Genomic DNA, 24,140 nt, shown 5'->3' with positions numbered 1-24,140 from the left:
CTAAGACAATTTTCTAACACTATGTGATAATAAAGTTTTTTTAATCTTGAATATTGAATCTTGAAAACTTAATATCAGGAACATCAGTCCAGGTCAACAGAAGAAAGTTCAGGAGGTCCAAATAGTTTAAAATTGATGGAGGCAGAGAAATGGATTCCTATTTACAGAACAATATATGCAACCTTTTATCCGCCAGCATCAATTTTAAACAATTTGGACCTCATAAAATGTAAGCAGAATAGCACTGACATACAGAATAATGGTATTATTGACTCTGAGGAAACAGCATTGGGAATAGAATGCATTTCATTACATCATGCATTACATGCTGTCTAGGATGGAAAGACCCCACAGATTTCCAAGAAGTCACTCCAAGGCAGTGTGATGTTTAGCCAGACCACTAAACCTCAGTCTTCCTCTATATATGTTAATGCCCTGTGGTGTCCACTCAGTGTGTGTGATCTGTGTGAACTTCCACTTATGTTTCCTCTTGAAATTTCACAAGCACAAAAATGTCTTGAATGAGAAAAATCTCAATCAACCTGTGACTTGTGGGAACAAACAGTGACCTAACCAGACACACAACTTATGACACAGACTAACTGGGACCCGCAAAGACGTTTTGTCCATCATGTTACAGAGGATTGATGATGTTGTCATGAGTTTGGACACACTCTGGACACGCAGGTACAGACAGAATTACACGTTGTCTTCAATATGTTCAAAATGGTAGTTTGATTTTTGTTGAATTATCAAAAGTAGACCTGAAACCTGCAGGCATTCCACCAATATTGAGAGGTCAGCTGCTCCTCACTCAGCTCCTAAATGGGAACTCTCAGTACAATGAGACAGAGCATCAATTAATTCTTATTTTTACCAACAGTGCAGGCATTGCTGGTCCTGCCAATGAGACCAGTAAAATCCTACAAATGAAAACCATCCCTCCCCTGGGCAACAGCCATTTGATGTGCCACCTTAGGGCACCACCAGTCACAGAAGAGGCTGGCACAGTCAGAATTCAATACAAAATTTGTAAGGATTTGTAAAGCTACTCCTGTTTTGAGAAATGTGTGTTCATACAGCAAGGATGATCAATTAAACTTTAATATTGCCTAGTATATTGTGAGTAAAAATGTAAGCTGCATTTAAAAGAAAAAACAGTTGCAGCTCAACACTGTTTACACAACTCTCGCTCAAACATTACAGAGTGATAAACAGTGTTTAGCCTCACTGCGGACTGTGATCACACCCATGTTTATAATATTTTATAGGTAGAATTGTAACATAACAGCAGATTACTTTCAATGACTGTAATAAAGACAAACTAATTTCACAATAACAGGAATTTTTATTAATATTTCTATAATTATTTGTTGCATTGTTTTAATTCATAATACCCATTTTCAGTTTAGACCTTTATAATATCAATCTTTGAGCATATGATATGCCTTACAGTTACTCTTAAATAATTCATTTTAATATTAAAAAACAAAATACAGATTATCCTGAAACAGGACTTAGTTTTACACCCAAATGAAAAAAGAAAGATATGAGAAATAATACCAGACAAATTAAATAACAAAATGTATAACTTCAGCTCCATTTCTGTTTTAAAAAAAGCATTCAAAATCTTACCAATATAACAACAATAATATGAATCATATTAACAACAGCAATAAATACAATAAGATTTCTTATAAATTTGTTGATTTATGGGTCCTGTATACGATGTTTAAATGCAATTCAAATTAGTCCTGTTCATTCATAATGATTTTACACCTGTCAAAGAAACCTCAGTAGTAGTAGTTATATATTTAGCTATAATTTACCTGTCCATGGAACATGCATTTATCCAGCCGCTATATGAAAGAGATGACAGTGCAGAATCTGGTTCTGTCAGGTGAACCTGTGTGGCCAACGCTCACCATCAGGAGTGCTTTAAGCATATCAAGTGCCACAACCTTCCAATAACAGTCCATTTTGTTACAATAAATACAGGATCTTAAATTCCTGCTTTGGATAAAATAAAAGCTTGTATCTAAAAGGGAACAGGATTTCCTCTAAAAGGCATTTTCACTTCAACAGAGCTGCAGTGGCATTGAGCTACTGAGAAGTTAACAGTGACACTGCTGTTGCTGGTTCTTTAGATTAAAGAGTTGTTCATTCAGTGATTTAATCTAGAAACTAACAAGGATAAAAAATACAATTCATTTTTATAGGCAGGTGTCACACCAAGATATCCGTCTAAAGTAGGCAATCCTAATTATAAGGCATAGGCCTTATGTGAGCCCTTTCAGAATCAAGACGGAGACAATAAAATGCAGTGATGGACAACGTATCTACAAATGGAGGATTGCAATCGTGTGTATATAGGCAGCTGCATATGAAACTGAAAAGTCAGGGAAACATAGTGTAGCGCCCCACAGGGCTGAAGATGGACAGACAGCGCACTGTAGATGCTTCAACAGGAGATGGAAGAAATGGATGGGTGGAGGTGTACAAAGGAATGACTGGTAGATAAGGGAAAGCACAGCTCAAAGCAAAGAGGTGATGCCATGCAGCGTATAGGAAACAGGTCAGGGGTAATTTAGCACGCAGGTCCCCAATTAAAGTCATAGGAAGAGCCAACTTGCCATATTTTCCCCATTAAGTATACCGTCCAAAACAATCTCACAAACGGAGCAAGACACTGAAGAAAGGACAATAGTGAACTGTGGAAATTCACTTAACCACTGGCGTCAACCACTGTTATCATAATCAAAAGCCATACATCTTCATTACCAGGAATCATAAATCTCAACTTCTGAACAAAGCCCTAGAGATCACAAAATATATTTACAGCAAAAGGCTGAACACAATTACAAGTGCTGAAGAGAGCAAGGGAGAGAGGGAATGTGGAGATACCAAAAGCCAAAAGAGGATGGTGAATCCAATATGCACAAACATTACATTTGATTTCTCTGAAAAGTAAAGTACTCAATACTCTGAACAGAAATGCCATGATCCACAGAAGCCACTTCACTGGTAATTGTTCATAATATACAAAATTGCCACAAGCAAAATGAATGACGCCATATACAGAAATCCATACCCATCCCTCGCACTCCCTCTCTCCTGAACTATAAAAGGAGACTGAGGGGTGACATAGCAAGATGAGAAATATAGTGAGCTATGGGGTACAGCATTAATAATGTCAAATTTAGTGGAAAGGAGAAGTGAAAAGCAAGGAAATGGAGGTTTGTGAATGAGGGATGGAATGCGTAACGAGTCCCCTCAATTAAAATACAGATAAGTAAACTGTTGTGTATTTAAAGCTGACAAATACGAGCCCCAAAATTAAGACATGGCTTCCATCATCCATGTATAAATGTGTTTTTTTGTACATCTCAGTGTTTTTGTATACAGTACACTTCGCTTTCTTAAGGTTGCTTCTAACCTGCGTGTTACTTTGTCAACTCTTCACATCTGAAATATAAAAGAAACAAAAAGTTACATCAAATAATCATCATACAACATTTCACATTTAAGACGAGTCCAAGAATAATGAATAAAATATTTTTTTAATGGTTATATGATATGTATAAAAAGTGCTGTTATATCTATGTGGTAAAGTGTTATTTCTACAAACCAAAATGTATTAAAACACCCTTTAATAAAAGCTGAGATTCTGAACTTTAATCATATAAAAATTGTTTGATTACAAACCTAAAATTATGAAGTACGGAGTTAAATCAAGAAAAAATACGTGTTTGTCCCAAATATTATGGTGTCCACTGTACTTACAGAGCCATAATAATACATGTAAGGTGAGCTCCATAATATCTGGAACAATTTTAGATTCATAATCTGTCTATTTGTTTCTGTTTTATGCTGATATGTTGCTTTATTTCAGTTTATTTTTTGGTTTGTTTTGTTAAACTGCTATTTCGGGCAGAATAAGGGTAATGTTTGTATTAAGTGTAGGTACAATAAGCTCAGGCTTCAGCCTATACCTTTTTATCTGGCAGAGAATATTTTTTGATTTTGATTACTGATACAATGACTTGGTATTATTTATCAACTTTCTCATAAATGCATGGTAAAATTGTTAAGACCAAAAAAAAATAAAACTAAACTAATCAAACAATTCACATGTTGGTAAAGTGCACATTCTGCTATTATTTAAGGGTATTTTTAATAACTTTCCTTTTACCATGTAGGTGCAGGTCCAAGAGACCATGTAGTATTGATTCAATGCTTTTTATTGCCTTCTTCTATTGCGAGTCTGTCATTGGCGTTTTGTCAACCTTTGCTGGGATCCAAACCAGATTGCTTTCAGGACTCTAGAGTGCTCCCCTTTTTAGGTGCATTTGCTTTTGATGTGGAATGACTGGAAACATTATTTAGGCGCACATCTACTAATTGGGATGCATTAGTGTGCTCCTAAATTTGTCAACTTATCTGAAAAATGTTAGAATCCTGGTGTTTTGGACATTTTTTTCCATCTCTGTTACTTTTTGGAAAAAGTGTCTGTGAAAGGACGGAGTGTGGCACAGTGGGTAAGGAACTGCGCTTGTAACCGAAAGGTCGCAGGTTCGATTCCCGGGTAAGGACACTGCCGTTGTACCCTTGAGCAAGGTACTTAACCTGCATTGCTTCAGTATATATCCAGCTGTATAAATGGATACAATGTAAAGTGCTATGTAAAAAGTTGTGTAAGTCGCTCTGGATAAGAGCGTCTGCTAAATGCCTGTAATGTAATGTAATGTAATGAAAGCCACCTAAAAGTATCAGTTTTTTTATTACCTAAGACCCTGTATGAAATACATTTTGAGAATATTATACTTGCTTTGAAAAGAATGATCCTTAATGATCCTTATTTAATTTCATATAATTAGACAAAGCACAGTGTACAATGTCAGCAAAGTTTTATTAAACTTTTTATTAAACTTTTGCAAGATTATTTATTAGAATTTTATTTACTGGATTTTATTTCTAAATAAATTATTTCCAAACAATAAACATTTAACTTTTTCCTTTGTTTTTTATATAGTCCAATTAAAATATACATTTTATTTCATTTCATCAATACACATATTATTTTAGGTGCCAAACAGCTGGATGCTGTTTGGCAACTAAAATTGCAATAACTCAATTTTTTTTTCATTTCAAGATTCAGCAAGCTCATATTTCGAATATCTGACAACCCAGATTGTGTGTACTCTGCATGTGCAAGTTCTTAAATTATGCTTCGTGCTCCTCCTCACCTCTTTCCATCCCATAATTTCTCAGGATCCCTGGTAATTAGCCTGGAAGTGTGCTGTCTCTTCATAAATGAGTTCCTTCAGCACCTCTTTGGGCAGGTCGTCCAGCTCCATGTCAAATGTGAAGGGCTCTTCTGCAACTGGCTGTGTACACACAGAGTTAACACACGGTGCTAAGTGATAGTAACAGTGACTCCAAAAAAAAAAAAAACAACAGACAGGGTTAGATACACGTGGCATATCAGTTTGTTAATGATACAATTGCCCTGTTTCAGGTAAAGCTCCGTGTTAAATGGGCCAGTGTAGATAAGTGCAGTGATATGATTCATTATGAAAAAGCTAACGCCATTTTTATATAGAAGAAGAAGAAAAAATTATTGCCCCAAGGCTTGTACCAATGATGGTGTCTTAGTATTGATATCAGTTTAAGGTGCAGAGGTATAGGTGTACCTCAGTAGATAAACCTTCAGCAAGTGATAAGGCAAAATAAAACAAGCAGGTGCAAGTAAGCCTCAGTAATAGGTATGCCTTGCCCAGTAGTAGGTAGGCCAGAGCAATCCCTCCTTTTCCCTTTACATGCAATCTCTTGGGTTTGTCATCTCCCCTCCAGGCTTCTCATGCCATTTCTGTTTGGACAATAGCTTTTCCTCTCTTGCCCGCCATCTGACACAGAGGTCTCTTGTCCTTCAGGCAAGCTGACATGACTCCTCACTTGCTGGATGGCAGTCTGCCGTTTCAAGATCAACCAGGCTAAGGCTGAGGTCCACTGCAAGACCTCTCCCTCAATCTAGACACTGCAAGAGAACTCACTCAGAGCTCTTCTACAGCATGAAATCGTAGACCATCCTGTAAAATCAAAGTTTGCACAATGATAAATGCAATGTGGTTACGCTAGTGTTTATGTGCTAGTACAAGTTTATGGAGGTTCCAAACGTGCATGGACAGAGTGCATTCATAATTGGCCCATACCTTGAGGGCTTTCGCACATTCTTTTGGCACAGAACTGCCAAACACCATAAAAAGTCTTCCTGTGTCATCAAGGCATGTCCAGTAATTCGGTTACAAAACAGTGGGGCTTCACACAAAATGTTTATTTGTCAATGTGAACAAAACAGCTGTCATTTCCAACATGGAGCACTGACTAATCTCTCTGTGTGCAAGAACAATATGAACATGCCCACACAGCAAAAAAAGACCATGTAATTAAAATTAAAAAAGGTCTGCTGCCAGTCTGAAAGCTTAACTAAAAAGTAATAATGCATTTAATATTTTTTCAAAAATCATATTTAATTTACTTTCTTAAATTGCCTACTAGTACTTAATTTAATCCAAAACATTTTAAGAATTTGAAATCTGTTTCTTTGATCCACGTGATGATTGGAAGAGTTTCAAATTTCAAACAGGCTACACTGATTGATCGATTGATTAGTTCCATTGCCAAGCTGCACAGTCACTGCACGCAGAACAAAATGAGTGGGCCTGAGCAAACCAGTAAATGTACTTGGACAGCTTCCTTGCGGTCTGTTCAGCTAAAAGAGAAAAGGAAGGCTATGCACAATTAAGAAAAAATGCAAACCAAGTTTCTATCTGAAATAGGATAATATTAAAATTGACTCCACCAGCTCACCAAAAAAAAAGTAAATGTCTGTAGAAAAAAAATGTTAGGAACCATTGGGCTGATAGATTGGACATCATGCGCTGATGGTAGCATTGGGCACTGGGCAGAGGCAGGCTACGACACTCGCTCATCTCAGGTAAGATAATGTGCATAGATTGCATAAAAACAGCTTGGGCCCTCTTGGGTCCTCTCGAGTAAGTCAGTTTCAGTCACAATTACCCAAGACCCATGGCTATTACTTCAGTTCAAACCCGTACCTGATAAGATGACTCAGAGCTGTGGACCAGAACCCACTCGGGTCTTACCTTGAGTTTTTTCGGGTCCACATAGACCCGTGAAGACCTCTTATGTGAATGCGCTAATGTTTCTCCTGTATTGTAAGTTGTTCTGGATAAGAATGTCCGCTAAATGACTGTAGCATAAGGTAATCGAATACCTCATCAGTGGGATCATAGTACTGCTCCAGGTATGGGTGGGCCAAAGCCTCCTCCACAGTGATGCGTGTGTTGGGGTTGAAGGTCAACATGCGATCCAATAAATCTAGAGCTGAGAGAGGACAAGGAGACAGAAAATGATGAGCACATGGTTCAATGTACTCAATAGAGTTTGTGCATTCATTAGATTGCACAAATTGTTCAATCTGTGCAAACCAGAATGAATACTGTTCCGTGTTTAGTGACCTCTGCTAGCATTGAAGGGGAAATTACCCTGCCAGTGAGCCTCTGGAGTGGTTAACAGTGCTGTGTGCACATGTGAGCAAGCAACTAGATTGTTTGCGTGTTTTTAAAACAATTAATGGTCTACAACGTAGCATTATATGTGAATGCACATACAAAAATAACTGTATATGAGCATTGTGCATACCTTTACTGTCAGCCTTAGGAAAGAGCTTGTTCCAGGGGATCTTGGGTTTCTGGGGCAGGGACTGCAGGTAGCTCTTGGCTTTCTTATTGATGATGCATTTCAGGTCATCCTCAGAGGGGGAGCCGAGGGTGCCTGAGAAGGGGCAGAATCACGTTTCACACCATTACAGCTCATCAGAATGACATCGAAAGGAAAAGTAATAATTAGTTGCTCATAAATGCTCTAACCCAGTATATGGTTCAACTGGTCCAGGTAGTGCTTCCCTGGGAAGATGGGCCTGTTGGAGAGCATCTCAGCCAGAATGCAACCCACTGACCAGATATCGATAGACTTGGTGTAGCCCTGAAATAACCATGCAACACAGCTCAACCGCACAACATGGCTCAGTAGGGACATGCTCAGTACTAGAACAAACCTATTCAGTGAAGTAAATACAAGAATACAGAAATGTACAAACCTAGTAAAGACAACACATTATAGATATAATAATAATACATTATTATATAATATGGCACAGAGGCAGTATAGGCACAACAAAAGATAAAAGTATGTCTGTGGGAGTTATGTTGCATAACAATACAATAAGACAAGGACATATTTATTTGAAATGGGTTTAAAAGTGTTTTAAAAAATCAAGTGTAAGGTAATTTCGCCATGTCAATGACCATTTCTAGACTGCGTACTGCACACAAGAATGTACACTGCTCTTGCTTTGGATGAATTAACCAACCATGTGTGTTTTGTTCAGTTCACCATCTGCAAACCAAGTAGTGATGGGGGAGTGAGGTTTCACATGCAGCATAATTAGAGGAGTTGATGGACCTCTCAATTATTGAGTTGTTCAAACCACTGAAAATATGTTTCTCTACACAGGAAAACACAATGACTGGTTCAGTTCGGTCACTCGTAGCACATGGTAATATCAACCATTTTTTGGTTTAATGACGCCTCATTCTCCCATCACTATCAGGCAGCTCTCTCAATGAGTAGGACAGGATTTAACCAGCATATCCCACACATGAACTTAGTAAAGGAAAGAAAAACTTAATTAAACTACAACCCAATAAAATCAGCTACAGTCCAAATATTTTACACTCCTCTTTCCTCTCTATTTTGTTGTCACCTTTTCTTACAAAAATATAAATAGTATTTCAGATAAGCAGATAGGTTTGTTTACGAAAAGAATGTGCAGCCATTTTCTTGACTCATCTAGGAACCATCCAGAAAAAAAATTCATGTTGGTCATGCCAAGCTATTGTACACGTACTGTGCCATAGGGGGTTACATAGAACCTTAAGACTACAGCGACACTCAGGTAAAGCTCTAAAGAGGCTAATGCAAACAGGATACACTATAGACAACCTAATAAAAGCACTCGTACCTTGGAGTTCAGCATGATTTCAGGGGCACGGTACCAGCGTGTGGCCACATACTCTGTCAAGAAACCTGTGTGATCGTGCTCTGGGTCAGCTATGCGCGCCAGCCCAAAATCACAGATCTAACAAGAGGAGGGAAATGCTAAAATACACGGATACAAGGACTGACAATGATAAAGACAGTGTATGGCTCCATAAATTACACCTATGCACTACACTGCACTAGCACACAATATCAATGAGCAAGGTTGTAGATGCATCGCTATGTGGATGTGAGCCTTAATATTATGAGATTTTCTCACTTTTGTTATCCAAAGACTGCTGCCAAATACTAATATCCTGTGAAATAAAGCAGCGCTTTATTTCCTGTCTATAAAGGAAATAAAGTGCTACTTTATGATTAGATTGATTTGTACCTTTTAGCATTGCCAACTTTTTAGTTATTTCAATGAAAAAAAAACAAGAAGAATAAAGCATAATAAATTCATCACATCAAAAGTTTGTATTAATGTGCAATACAACCTAAACATGAATGGCACATTGTAATCAACAGTAGCAACCTGTCTCTCGCATTTACCATTGTGCATAGGAAGTGTGCCTTTAATATTGATATTAGACTGTGTGTATAAGGGCTCCTTAGTGAGCTTTGTCTGCATGCTAATGCAGGTGGACCTCACCTTGAGGTCACAGGTGGTGTTGATGAGGAGATTGGAGGGCTTGAGATCTCTGTGGAGCACGTTGGCAGAGTGGATATACTTGAGGCCTCTCAGGATCTGATAGAGGAAGTAGCAGATGTGGTCATTGCTCAGCTGCTGAGTCTTCAGCAGTTTGTATAGGTCTGTCTCCATCAGATCCTGTACAATATAGCTGTGAGAGATCCAAGGGTCAAGGGTCACAACTTTACACACAATTCCCATGATCACAGTCATGGGAGTCATTCACTCAGCATTAAGATGACTGTACATGCACATCATACTGTAGGTCTTTTTTAACATCGTAGCATAGTCAAATGTAATCAATATACTTAAAGGCATGTTAGGAACTGCTGTGCACTCACAAAAACAGTCAGATGTTCTAGAAAAGTCTCAAACCATACACAATACAAAAAAATGCAGAGTCCTTGAATTACACATGACCAATATTGTATTTCAGAAAAGCAAATATATTTATCATATCTGAAAGACAGAGCTCGCTGCTTACTAATGAACATGCAGAATAAGCCCCCCACATTGGTGTAAAGCCATTTGGCAGCTATGATCTGTCTGTTCATACACATGCATACTGATCACACTAGGAAAAGACATTGGTTCTGGTAATTAACAGCCTGCTATTACTGCTTGCCTCTGAAAGATGATCTTAATGTTATTAGGCAAATTTACACTCTACTTAATTAGGCGCAGAATTAGGCTGTGCAACACTGCAGTTTGTCATGATTAACAAGAGCAAAGATGCTTGTGATCAATAACACTGGACATCTGTATCGCCCTCACATTACAAAGATGTAGACTGATGTGGCCACCAGGCTAATGGAATTGTGAGGGATACAACTTTTTGTCCTTAACTTTCTACTGTCTGTAACAGGACAGAGATTTTTTTTGTCTGTTATTATGGTCCACTAACATAATTTATTATGATCCACAGTCCCAAAGCACACTCATACTGCTGCCTCAAACCAGGCCTGAGATCTGGAACCAAATAACATTAAGTTCAATTTGAAAGCACCAGTTCATTCCAGTCCAATACTCTTCAGAGATTCTTACTCATAGAATACTCTTCAGACAACTATAAAAAAATAATAACCAGCCACATTATGTAGCCAAGGAACATATTATGTAACTGTGCACACATTTCTTTGGCAGTTTCTGTTGTTTCTTTTCTTAAGCCATCTCGGTAACACTGCTCTCATGGCCAATAACATCATGTCTGTGTATGGCCCAGCTAACAATCTACAGCTCCTTTGATTTTTAATGTAGAATAAACTACATCCCCCAGCAGTAAGTATGAGACTGAGACTGTGATGTTCCTTAGCCACACCCAGAACCTCTTTCCAAAGGATACACATCCCTCATGTTATCGATGTGCCGGGCCCTCAGGATGTCGTTTATGCCAATGATGTTCTCATGGCGGAACCGCAGCAAGATCTTGATCTCCCTCAGCGTGCGCTGGCAGTAAGTCTGGTGCTCAAACGGGCTGATCTTTTTGATGGCCACACGCAGCTTGTTCACATTGTCATAGGCTGAGCTGGGAGAGGAGAGGGAGCATGCACAATTAAACTGGGCATTAGATTATACAGATTATTATGCAGAAGGGCATGCGGGGTCAGGAGTGATCAGTTCAAGTCATGGAACTGACACAGATGAGAAGGTGAATACTAAGTTTAACTGTTATCAGGTGCCTTCTCCATGTTCTGTCAAAGAACATGACTCAAATGCAAGCCTGCTTGAGCTACCATGACTTACACATGGATGTGAAAGACTTAAATTATGTCTGCTGGCTGTTATATAAAGACACAATCCCTCTGATGTTCATTGAAAACATGGATAAATATAAGTAGCCTAACACAGGTTCAATTATTACAAATCAGGAGTACTGTGTTCTACCAGACATCCTTTCTTCAGTTCAAGAAAGAAAGGTTTCAACTTTCAACCCCTCAGCTGCCAAACTAGGGTATTATGACTCAAATAGGCTACATACTTTCTACGTTACCGCATGTGGGACTTGACAGTGTATGCACCTAACGTGTGTACAAAGTCTGCAAATTTTCGTTTAAAATGCCTGCTATTGTAAATGGCTAAACTGCAGAAATCACTATATGTAAGTAGCGTCAATAATTTGTCAATCAATGAATGTATTCATTGTTTGTCATTCGTTGTTTACCGTAGTGACTAGTTAGCTAGCTAGTTAACATCCGATAGGCATTATCACCTGTGACAGCTGACTGTCAGGATTGCTACAGATCAGTGGTAACCAACCCCGTTCCTGGAGATCAACCGTCCTGTAGGTTTTCACTCCAACCCTAACAAAGCACACCTCATTCAACAGCTAAAGGTCTGCATTGAGTTGCAAATTAGTTGAGTCAGGTGTGAAAAATTGGGGTTGAAACGAAAACCTACAAGATATAGATATCCAGGAACAGTGTTGAATACCACTGCGTATGCTCTGGTTGAATTAAAAGGGCTGCGCTATTCTGCTCCAACTACCGAATACTAAAGCCTGGCAGCTGCAGTGTAAATTCGTAGGCTACTACGACTAGCACTGTCCGTAAGATTGTAAGCTTTTACTTTCAAGCAGTTCACACTAAACAAACCATCTATTAGTATTAATATGCAAGTCACAACTGTAATAAATTACCTTCAATAACATAATAGTATTTTAAATAACGTACAAAATTACGCTACTGTGGCTAGTTCTTCTGCTATAGAACACATCTACCAATAAGCAAATTGCAATCGTCAATCGTTTACTGCAGCGAATGAAATATAACCGCAATCTCACCAGACCATTCCGTAAGCCCCTTCCCCGATGTACAGTAGGTCGGTATAGCGGGGGCCAACGTCAAAATTTTGACCCTTCACCGATTCCAGGCCAGGCTTGGATCCTGCAGCCTGAGTAGCTCCCCCCGGCGCTGCAACACCTCCAGCCCCGGCGACATTACTACTAGAGTCTGGTGCTACGATTGCTGTTTCTCTGCTGTTTGAATCCGCCATCGTTCCGTGGTGATTATGTCACTGCTCAGGAATTAAAGACTTGGAGGGTTTTGTCGTTTGCTCAATTTTTTTAGATGGGCTTTTAGCAGAGCTATTTTTCCTCGGTTTCCCCCCGTCAGATGCAGTACAGTCTGTCAAGGCCCCGTTGAGTAGCCTATGTGTGTTAGTGAATTTCCGTGCCTGGAACGCGCTCCTGCGCCTCTCCGTTCCTAAAGTGTCCGCATGATCAATCGCAACAGTTATTGCAACCTCTGCGCAGATACACTAATCTATATAGTAAATGAATAGACGTAGGCCATATAGCCTACTGATCAAACTCAACTACAAGCCAATCCTTACATGAATTAGAAAGAAACTGCAGCAAGTAGCCTACTGCGAAGTATTCTATTGAAAAAACGGAGCGTTTTGAGGCGTTAGGTTGTCTAGATAGTAAGCAGAATCCGAGCGTACCTATTGATCTTTATAAAATGTACATAGCCCCCCCACCCTAATAAATAAATACATGTGTAATTGCAAGCTTGCACGTGGATGAACATGCCCAATTTTTGTAGGACAGTGCGATGTTACACAAACACACGGAACAGTTTAATTAATCTAACTAAATTATTTGAAAGCTACTTCCTGAATGAAATTTCTCTCTCAGAGTTTATTTAAAATGCTACACATAAATATGACTATATGTCATAATTAAGGCTGGGTGTTTGACACGGAAAATATTGGCAGTTGCTGAAAGTCACAGAAAACCTTTTTTTTTTAAGTGGCAGAAATCACGGAATGTTAAAAAACAAGTTTATATATATAAAACAGATTCGATTTATTGTGTGCTTTTCATTGTATAAACAATATCAAAGTGCTACATGAGTGAATTTTTAAAAATGATAAAAACAAAGTATCTGTGGCAATGAAACATCTTAGCACAGTAAATAACAGTTTTCATGAACCGCTTCCCTAAAAACATGAGTTTTCAGTCCAGACTAAAACCTGCACAGAGTCTGTGGGGCCCTCAGATGGTCAGGGACGATGTTCCACAGACGGGGGGTGGCTGAGTAGAAAGCCCGCTCCCCTCATAGAGGGGAGCTTATGCCTGGGGGTGTAAAGTCACTAACTGTTATTGGACCGGTAATAGAAGGGATTTTGTGGTGTAAGCAGATCCTTCAGATATGAAGGTGCACTGCTGTGGATACACTCGAAAGTGAGAAGAACAGTTTTAAATTAAATCTGACAGGATATGGGGAGCCAGTGTAGGGCAGACAGAATGGGTGTGAAGTGTTGGTGTTTCAGCACTCTCATCAGGATCATGGTAGTGCTGTTCTGAATGTACTGGAGACTGTGGAGGCTGTGGAATCCCAAAGAAGAGCGCACTGCAGTAGTCTAGCTTTGAGGAGACAAAAGCATGCACAAGCTTCTCAGCATCTGAGTGTTAGGGTGGGTTGAAGTTTGGAAATACTTTTGACGTGACAGAGCGATGTGTTGTAAAGATGGTTAATGTGGGATTATGTTTTATGTTGATGGTTAATGTGGGATTCAAAAGATAGGGGAAAATCAAACTTCACACCCAGGTTGGTGACTGAGGTGGAGAGCGGGATAATTTGACTTGCAATGGTAAGATGGGAGTGTGCCGGACTGGATGAGGGGTGCTAATGGGAAGAGCCTCAGTTTTGCTGCCACTGAGTTGTGAGAATTTTTTCTTTATGTCTTCATCCACACCTTTGGCTCCTTGAGGCAGATGTTGAGGTGGGTGCAACAAACAAAGGGGATTGGGGCAGTACATGTATAAAGCTGAATTAAATTCCATGCCACCCGATGACATGACTAAGGGGAAGCATGTACAAGGTGAACAAACACAGACAAATCCTTGTGGGACAGCGCAGGTGACGGGATGTAAACAGGATTTAGACTCCCCCAGAGCGACATACTCCATTCTGTCAAATATGTATATAAATAAGTATGAATGGAACCAGCTCAGAGCTGGAGATAAGGGGCGTAGTCTGTGGTTTTAAAAACAGTCAATGAAGCTGTTACATTGCTCCTCTGTTGCCTTGATGGGCAAATTGGATTGAGGTCAGACAGTTTATTGTGGCAAACAGGTGCTTTGCATTTCCATAATTTTTACTGATAAGGTTGGAATAGAACATTAAATGAACCTCCTACAGTGCATTGGAACAAGCCCTCTGGTGATCGCAATAGGCCAGCTTGTGGACAGGGAGTTTAGAGCTTCTGTAAAAAAAAACTCAAGTATGCACCTAGCGAATTTCATTTTTCTCAATTCAGGAGTGAACCAAGGGGTAGAGAGAGAAAAACCAACCCACCAGGTTTTGATAGGTGCATGGAGGTTGAATATATCACTCAAGGGTTTGTTGTAAAACTCCACTAATTCAGATGTTGATTGTCAGATTGGAACAACTGACGAGGGCAGGAATCTTGCTCTCAATACATTCCAGAATGTGTATACACATTTTGTCACACTTTGTTTTTCCAAGCATTTGGCAATATGGCTAAAATGATTACAGTAGGTCTAGACGCATCACATTGTAGGCTACGTTAAGGTTGACAATTACCATCCAAAACTACACAGAAAGTATTAAAAAGGGAGGAAATTGTGGGAATAGAAAATAACAAGGAAAGTCACAGAATTCGTGCCATCCGCAACTTCCATGACAAACACCCAGCCAGTCATAGTAGAAAAGCTGGAAACACTCAGAAACACTGACTGCTTTGAATTTTTGCAATATTACTGCATATATTGAATGAACCACCACTAACAATATTGCACTGTTTAGAAATGGAATGAATCCTGTCTCTCAGTGTTAATGTAAAACTATGCAATGAAAATGCACTATAAACATGCTCGTTCTCAGTGTCAGTGCAGTAATATACACTATCTTCTGAATGAAAAGCCACTCTTAGTGTTCATTTCATAATTAACTTCATAAATGCTGAATGAACCATCAATTTTTACAGTTATGTAGTTATGCATTAATTATAAGCATGGAGCACAGGGCACACAATGAATGAAGCCTCACTTTCAGCATCAATATCTCTGAGTATAAATACTGAAAAATCCTCACTTTCAGTTGTGATATAATACTATGTAATACAAATACTGAATCAACCCCCAGTCTCAATATTAGTGTAATAATGTGCTGTGTACATGCTTTAGTTTCTTAGGTTCAGTTGAGTAACATGCCCTAGACATTTAATGAATCCTGACTTTCAGTGTTAATATACACAGTACCTTCAGAAAGTATTCACCCCCATCCTGTGGGGCAACTCTCAGTGTTGTAGCTGGCTTCCTGGTCACTTCTATGACAATGGCCCTTCTCATCTGGATACTCAGTTTGGCAGGATGGCCTGATATTGGTAGTGTCTGGTTTGTGTCACATTTTTTCCATTTTGTTTAAAATGGACTTAAGACTGCTCCTCTTTTTATAATATTTATAATCAGCTTTATGCCTGCTAGTAACATCATCTCAAAATTCCACAACAGTTCCTTAATCTTGACAGGGTTACAGAGCTGATTTACTGTTTCAATTGTTAGACTTCACAAAACTGGTGATATTTTCTGCATTCATGTAACCAAACACTTGTGGATTCAAAATCAATATCAGAGAATTACAACATATTTCATGTGATCTCTCAAGAAAATGGAACACACCTGGCCCAATTGAGGTGTTAATACAAAGGGGTTGAATACACATCAATGTAGTAATTTTCAGGTCTTATTTTAATACAATTAAAGAATTAAGTTATGAGAACAGTTCATTTCATTTTGACACTCTATGTAGTTACCTATGTAGGAGGAGACAAAATCCAATTTAAATATATTTTCATTTGTCTTTGCAACACAGAAAATTTAGAAAATAATCAATTGAGGGTGAAAACTTTCTGAAGACACTGTGATGGTATGGAGCAGGGCCGGCCCTAAGCAAATTTGGTGTGCTGCTGGATTCTGTCGAGCAGGGGGAGGGTGGGGAGGGTCGCTTGGTAAAATCCGTTTTACATTACATTGTTATGAAATGTTCTGTTGCCATTCCATTTAAAATTTATACCGCACGTTCCGCGATAAGGGATGAATAACGTTATTACAAAAATAAAGTTATTTACCTTATATAAACATTAGATCGTGTGGCCCCCCTAGCGGTTGTGGCCCTAAACAAACGCATAGACCGTTTATGCCACGGGCCGGCCCTGCTATGGGAGCATGCACACTCAGGGAAGCTTCATTCTCAGTTGTAGTGTAGTAACATGCCATTTAACTCACTGAATGAATCCTCACTCTCAGTGTTAATGTAATAATGCTGAGCGCTACTACTGAATGAACTCTCCACACCTGTCACCTCATAAACGCATTAATGGAACTGTCACCCTCTCACTCTCATCATTGTGGCCATTATAATTTCTCTCGTGTCCTCCCTCCCTCTGTGACAGGCAGGGGGTTCTCACCTCCATTTCCTCTCTCCGCCAAATTCCTTCTTTCAAGGTCTTTCATCCCTGCCCAAATGGGCTAGAAAAACAACCACTGCAACTACCACACAGTATTTTTCTGTCTGACTCATTTTCTGTCTGACTAGGATGTGTGTAAGAAACCTGTCTTTTTATTCCTTTAAATGTTGAAGAAAGTTGCAATATTTATATTTCAGCCTTTCAGTCTGTGTGAACTACTTATTAATATTTCAAAAAGTCTATTTTAAAATTATGATCATAAGATGAAAACTGCTACCTATATATTATCTTTGGCTCTGCTAAAATCTAAAACTTTGTGTCATTTTTCTAATTTCTGATCAATTTTGTCTTAAGTCATCAAAAATACATTCTCAATAAATACAGTTAAATAAAGATATATACAAATAAATACATATTTTGAGATCATACCATATAGTGAAGTTTTATTCTTATCTGCTGGAATGATGGAAACGTAATAAGAATTTTTTTTTTCATGATATAAAAAATGACCCTCAAAAAGAGACATATGCATATTTGGAGATGGTTTACCAACATGGTAATCATAATGAAGCATGAAAATATTTTAAATTTTAAATCACAATAGTCATCATCCTTTAAATATTATGACAAAAATAAATATGAATATCTTTCTAGCATCACAGCATGAATCTCATATTAACTTTCAGTGATACTGGATAGTTATTGTCTATGCTCTTGTATCCCTCATTGACTGTTTATGTAAGAGCAAACTGCTACCATCACACCCTTCCACCTGCATACTGGTGCATACCTCCTACTGGGATAGAATGAGAGGGAGGGACACAGACAGAGGAATGGGACTCATTTAGACCTCATTAAATGGAATGCATCATGCATACCTCTGTAAAACACAGATGCTTTATAACAATTATTAACCTGTTGGCTTAATTTCTATTCCTCTACTGATCTCAACGTTCTATGTATGTACCAAGTGCTGGATGCATCATGCTACTCTTAACAACAGCACAAGATGCGTTTATACAGCCAATTTATTAATCACGTTTGTGCTATAGAAGTTTCCTATCTCCCTTCTGATCTCAACATTCTGTTTATCAAGTCTGTGAGATTATGTCTGTTTAGGCAGCAAGGAGAAAGAGAGGGGAGACAGCCAATGTGCAGATAAATGCAGAGATGAAGTGAGAAGGTGTTGCCATTTGGTCAATGTGTGAAGTCGCACACACCTATTTAAGACAGGGGGACTGAGACAAATTGGGGCAGTGGGCAGACAAGAAAGAAAAGAACTCAAGGTTAATAATTTGATACTGGAAGATAGAAACATAGGACCAAGCGAACAAACTGACAGAAGAGACACTTGATAAGAAGCAGAAAATTGAAAGGGAAAGAACAAGACATTGAGGAATAGACTGCAAAGAAGAAGAGCAATGTTGGGTGTGGAAATGTACCAGAGCTTGGCTCTGGGACCTCAGAGGCTAACAGACTGTTGCTATAGAGGTATGTCAAACAGAGAAATAGAAAAAAATTAAAATAACATAATTAGCGATTATGTGCATAATTAAATGTTCAGCGGCTTGATTTTGTAAAAGTGTGTAAATCTTTCATATTTTTGTTGTAAAAATGTCACTGCGTTAGACCCTACTTGGAATGTGCTGTGTTCCATATTATGTTAAATTAGAGTGCAGGAAAATGCCTGAAAAGTGCAGAAAAAAATAAATGTAGGAATTCAGAAGTAGAGAATATAACTTGTTTTCCAAGCAATTCTCCTGAAAAACTTCAAGATAACAGTCAACGATAGCATCTATATTATCTACTATAATTAAATGCTAATGTGTGTTTCAGAACGGGAAACCCCAGTCCACCGGCCACTGTTTCCTACCACATGCGACTTGGCCGCCAGAGTGCCCCCCCGGCTAGTGGCCCCGCCCCTTTCCAGTGAGGACACAGGAAAAGCACAAGGCAATGTTACAATGGAGCTGGAAAATGCATCACTATGGAAACAATTCAGCAGTGTGGGGACAGAAATGATCATTACAAAGACTGGCCGGTAAATTCATTAATCATATAACTAACCAGTTTAAATGTTCATCAGTTATTTTAATATCCTTTTAATTGTTAACAGGTAACTTTTTCAGAGCATTTAAGGTGAAGATAAAGAAGTTGTGTCAGTTCCAAAGTTGTGTCAGGGAAGGAATATATTCTGTATTAACCCCTCTCTCAGCATCCATGTACTCTTTATAATAATAAGTAGTTTTCTTCTTGTCAGTGCACTGCATTAAACTCTCCCTCTCTCTCTCTCTCTCTCTCTCTCTCCCTTGCTGATTCTCTCTCAGGCGAATGTTTCCCCAGCTCAGAGTGAAACTGTCTGGATTGAATCCCTCTTTGCGCTACATTCTCTTGCTGGAAGTGGTCCCGGCCGACGCGTCACGCTACCGTTTCCAGGGCAATAGCTGGCAGGCCGTGGGTGGAGCGGAGGCCAGGCTTCCTGACCGTGTGTTCATACACCCAGACTCGCCTGCCACAGGGGCACATTGGCAGGGCCGGGTCATCTCCTTCCATCATGCTAAACTGACCAACAACACACTGGACACACGTGGACATGTGAGTAAATTATAATGAGGTTGACAGATTAATGCATCTACCCTTTCTCTCTGGATCTTTAACGGGTTGCACAGGCTCTCCTTATTTATAGTGTTACTTTAGGATGCATTATTTATTCTGTATAAATGTGCATATATATGAGTGTGTTTAGTCAGTCTGTGCCTGATCACACTCTGTGCCTGGTGGGAATGCCACAATGTGTCCAACATCTAATCACATTTCAGTACAGTCCCGTCATGCCTCTCTCTCCCTCTTTTTCTGTTCCTTAGATCATCCTCCACTCTCTCCATCGCTACCAGCCTCGTCTACACGTGATTGAAGCGAGGGATGTGCTGATGTGGGGAGGAGGACGATACTCTTTTGTCTTTCCTGAGACGCAGTTCCTCACTGTCACAGCCTATCAGAACAGTAAGGTACAGTGCAAGATTTTAGGAGAAAGCCTGGCATGTTTTTCATTTTTCATCCATTCAGTGTAAGCCCTTAACAAACACTGAATATGACTTCTCAAATCTAACATTTAAGTACTGAGTCTGGGGTATTTCAGGACTGTATTCAAGTGTTTGAGATGTACAATTCAGATTTTTTCAGTTAAGGTCATACTTTTCATATGTCTTACTCAGTGTTGTATTGATTCTGTTGTTTGATTAGATCACTGAGCTGAAGATCCAATCCAATCCTTTTGCCAAAGGATTCAGAGAGAATGGCATGAACAGCAAGAGGTAATGTAACTACTCCTAAAACTACCTGACCAAACATAGATATACATATTTGAAGAATTGCAGATATTATTTTTGAGGACTCTGCACTTATTCCCAATTTTGGTGTTCTTACACAAAGGATTGATCATGCCTATAACTGTGTTTTCAGCTTTTATATGTAAGTGGTGCTCTCTTACTGAAGTCACCTGCGGAAATATAATATAAACGAAAATGCTGTGCCAGATATGGAGATGCATTCCACACTCACTCTATACAGAAATTTCAATCAACCTGTTGTCTTTAGTCCATATTATTGACTTGAATTTTCCCATACGTATGCTTCTCTCTCATATAGGCAAAGGGACGCTAGAATTAAGCGTAAATTGAACAGTCAATCAACACAGCAGACTGAGTTACTGGATATTGGTAAGTTTGAAAGGGCCCTTTCGTTTTTTTCTCAGTCAGTTTAATGTCTTCACAAATATCTTTCTATAAAATATTCCTTTCTGTCTTTCAGTTTTTGTTAAGAAATAGGAAATCGATAGATCAATTAGATGTTTTGTGTAGTGTATGCTGTGCTAACTCTTTACCTGTTTTCTCTTGCAGTGTCCTGTGATCCATGTGATTCAACTGAACTGATTTCCCAGTCCACCGCAGACCTCCAGGACCTTTCTCTACCTACCCTCCCGATCTCCAGTGCTGTTTGTAGCTACAGCCCAGATACCCCCACCTTCCAGCAGGCTCCTGTCTCAGAAGAGTCCCTGGGTCTTGGCCAGGCCTTCATATCACCACAGATCTCAGAGATTACAACACCCACCGAAGATACATCAACAATTTCAGACAATGATAATAATGAGCAACTAATTGTTGAGTGAGTGATATTCAATCGGTTTTCACACGATGCTTTGACTAATTACGTTTTAACAGACTAACCTCCTTTCACCTTGAAATGTAAATATTTTAGGAAAGATTTTTAGAGGGTAGTTTATACTGAAAACAGAACAAGCAAAAATGCATTTAATGTCATTCAACAGCACGACATTATTCAAGAGTTAAGACAAATAAAAAAATAAAAACACACTATCATTAAATATTAATAACAGCATCGCAACTGAAATTTTAACAACTTTCAAGTCACTTTTAAATTATAATAATTTGTATATTTCTCCATTTTTCTCTTGACAGCTCAACCCAAATGATTCTACCGACATATTCCTCAGAATTTTCTGATCCCCCTCTCAATTCATCTTCTTTTTCTTCTCCTCCTCCCCAGCCTACATCTTCCTATCCATCTGTTTCTACTACAGCATCTCTCTATGCACCTCTTCCTTCATCATCTTCCCCCTCTGAACCACTCCCTACCTCTTCCTCTGTGTACGAATCCCTGCCTCCCTCTTCCTATCCCTCACTTCTTCAACCTTCCCCTCCTCTCCCTTCTACAGCTTCTCCCTCACATCCACCTACTGATTCCATGCTAGCGTACCACCCATTGCCTTCTGTCCAGCTACCCCCACCTACTACCTACCCACCTCTCCCTACATCTAACTGTCCACAAGATCTCCTTAGTCCCCATACCCCATCAAATTCATCCTATCCATCTCAACCTCCCTCTTCATATCAATCTCTCCATCATTCTGCATCAAACAATACCTCACCCTCTCTCATTAATCCAAATCCCCTACCTTCTACATCCACCTATGCCCCTTCCTCTCTCCCTAATCCAAATCACCCACCTTCTACATCCACCTATGCCCCTTCCTCTCTCCCTAATCCAAATCCCCCACCTTCTACATCCACCTATGCCCCTTCCTCTCTCCCTAATCCAAATCCCCCACCTTCTACATCCACCTATGCCCCTTCTTCTCTCCCTAATCCAAATCCCTCACCTTCTACATCCACCTATGCCCCTTCCTCTCTCCCTAATCATAATCTACCAATTTCTACATCCACATATATCCCACCTTCTCTCCATAATCCAAATCCTCCAATATCTACATCCACCCATTCTCCTCCCACCCTCCCTAATCCAAATCCCCCACCTCCTATGTCCACCCATATTCCACCCTTTATCCATAATCCAAATCCTCCAATTTCTACATCCAGCCATATCCCACCCACTTTACATAATCCAAATTTCCTACCTTCTACATCCACCTATACTCCTCCTCCTCCTTTTCCTAACCCAACACTCATACCATGTACTTCTAGCCATGCTTCTCAATCTGTTCTCACTCAAACTCTGCCATCCTCCACCTTTCCTTCCTTAGCCTCTACCACCTCAGTGCATGTCCCTCCTTCAATCCAAAATTCCTCATTTTCCTCCTCTTGCTATTCAATACCCTCATCTACACCTTCCTTTACATCGCTCCCACCCTCTAATTCTTCCCACACCACATCCTCTCTTTCTAATCACCCTCTACCCCCAACCGGCTATTCTCATTTCCCCTCATCCACACCAGGTTCCTACCCTCCTGTCCCTCCCACTGAAATTGGGTCATTTTCACAGTTCAACACCACCTCCCCCTATCTTTCAGAGATGGTACTCCATCCTCCTCTCATGCAAACCCTGGAGCCCTCTCTCCCCTCATGTCTCCCTCCCTCTTCTCCTGCTCAAGCTGCTCTTTACTCCTCCTTCCCCACCTACCCCCTCAGACTGTGCCAGGATCCCCGGTCCTCCTTCGCCATTCCATTCAGGCACATCTACGGGCAGCATCGGCATGGACACGTTCACGGCCAGGGGCCCTACCTGGAGATGGGGGCGAGGAGTGTCTTTTAAAGTAGAACGGAGAGAATTGCATGTGATTAGTACGTGTGATCACCTAGGCGCACATGGTTGATACCACTCAAAAGGTCATTAATGCCTCTTACAAAGTAATATTTGCTCCAGGATGACAAAGTACTGTATTCTGAATGCAAACTGTTGTGATGATACACTGTATGAAATATTTCTATTGTAATTCAAAGGTTTAGTGAAAGCAGGAGTACAGTAGTTTACCTAAAATAAACTATATAAACCTATAGGTTCTAAGGAAGAACAATTTAGTTTGCTGACTGAATGTTTATTTGACTATGCTCTTGTTGATGTAGAAGACAAGCAGTTGTTGAAATGTAAATGTGAATGTGTCCGTTAATTACTTTTTATCATTTTATCATTTTTTTTGTTTTGTTTATAAAGTAATAAATAAAGTGTGTTTTATATGATTTTACCTGTTTGTGACATTATTTCCAAAATAATTGTACTTGTGGTGGTACATTAACTTTAGGCAAATAAATGTTGTCAATCCAAATTAAAAGTAAAGTACAATTCTGAATATGCACTAATAATTTTTTTAATGATAGAACTAAATTCTAGATAGAATTACATGTTGAGATGTACATATTGTTGAATAAATGTACTGTATAAAATCACATATAATGTAAGTGCCATTTCCACAGGTTCTCCAAATCCTATTAGGTTATTAGGTTTAAACATTGTATTTCTGGATTCTGGATTATATTTTTCTGGTTGGAAAATGTTTTTATTTTTTTTTCATAAAGGAAAAACCTTTCTATAGACATCTGGAAATCTATTAAGAAAATCTTCAACAGAAAGAACA

General features: G+C 39.2%; 2 protein-coding genes across 5 annotated transcripts; one reads left to right on the top strand and one right to left on the bottom strand.

Annotated features, from left to right (window-relative positions):
- Positions 1–1,328: 1,328 nt before the first annotated feature.
- Positions 1,329–13,210, bottom strand: LOC135249216 (mitogen-activated protein kinase 1-like). Of its 3 annotated transcripts, none has more exons than XM_064324612.1 (9): positions 12,597–13,207; positions 11,160–11,342; positions 9,779–9,968; positions 9,107–9,223; positions 7,953–8,067; positions 7,726–7,857; positions 7,298–7,407; positions 5,247–5,387; positions 1,329–3,465 (listed from the first exon to the last, which is right to left on the bottom strand). In XM_064324612.1, the coding sequence occupies exons 1-8, from the start codon at positions 12,806–12,808 to the stop codon at positions 5,268–5,270; spliced, it is 1,179 nt and encodes a 392-aa protein (XP_064180682.1). In that variant the 5' UTR covers positions 12,809–13,207; the 3' UTR covers positions 1,329–3,465; positions 5,247–5,267. The 3 variants fall into 3 exon arrangements, 2 of the variants coding, with proteins under 2 accessions (XP_064180682.1, XP_064180683.1); XR_010328616.1 differs by lacking the exon at positions 1,329–3,465 and adding an exon at positions 5,820–6,089 and having other exon boundaries at positions 12,597–13,210; XM_064324613.1 differs by lacking the exons at positions 1,329–3,465; positions 5,247–5,387 and adding an exon at positions 5,394–6,089 and having other exon boundaries at positions 12,597–13,210.
- tbx6 (T-box transcription factor 6) lies at positions 12,239–23,745 on the top strand. 2 transcript variants are annotated; one of them, XM_064324558.1, is made up of 8 exons: positions 12,239–12,362; positions 19,088–19,292; positions 19,579–19,846; positions 20,116–20,259; positions 20,495–20,565; positions 20,900–20,970; positions 21,151–21,415; positions 21,730–23,745. In XM_064324558.1, exons 2-8 carry the CDS (start codon positions 19,216–19,218, stop codon positions 23,318–23,320), a joined length of 2,487 nt encoding a protein of 828 aa, XP_064180628.1. In that variant the 5' UTR covers positions 12,239–12,362; positions 19,088–19,215; the 3' UTR covers positions 23,321–23,745. The 2 variants fall into 2 exon arrangements, with proteins under 2 accessions (XP_064180628.1, XP_064180627.1); XM_064324557.1 differs by lacking the exon at positions 12,239–12,362 and adding an exon at positions 18,546–18,742.
- The last annotated feature ends 395 nt before the right edge of the window (positions 23,746–24,140 follow it).

Source organism: Anguilla rostrata, chromosome 2 (genome assembly GCF_018555375.3).
Source record: "Anguilla rostrata isolate EN2019 chromosome 2, ASM1855537v3, whole genome shotgun sequence".
In the NCBI taxonomy this organism is placed as follows: Eukaryota; Metazoa; Chordata; class Actinopteri; order Anguilliformes; family Anguillidae; genus Anguilla; species Anguilla rostrata.
This window is presented reverse-complemented; position numbering and strand designations above follow the sequence as displayed.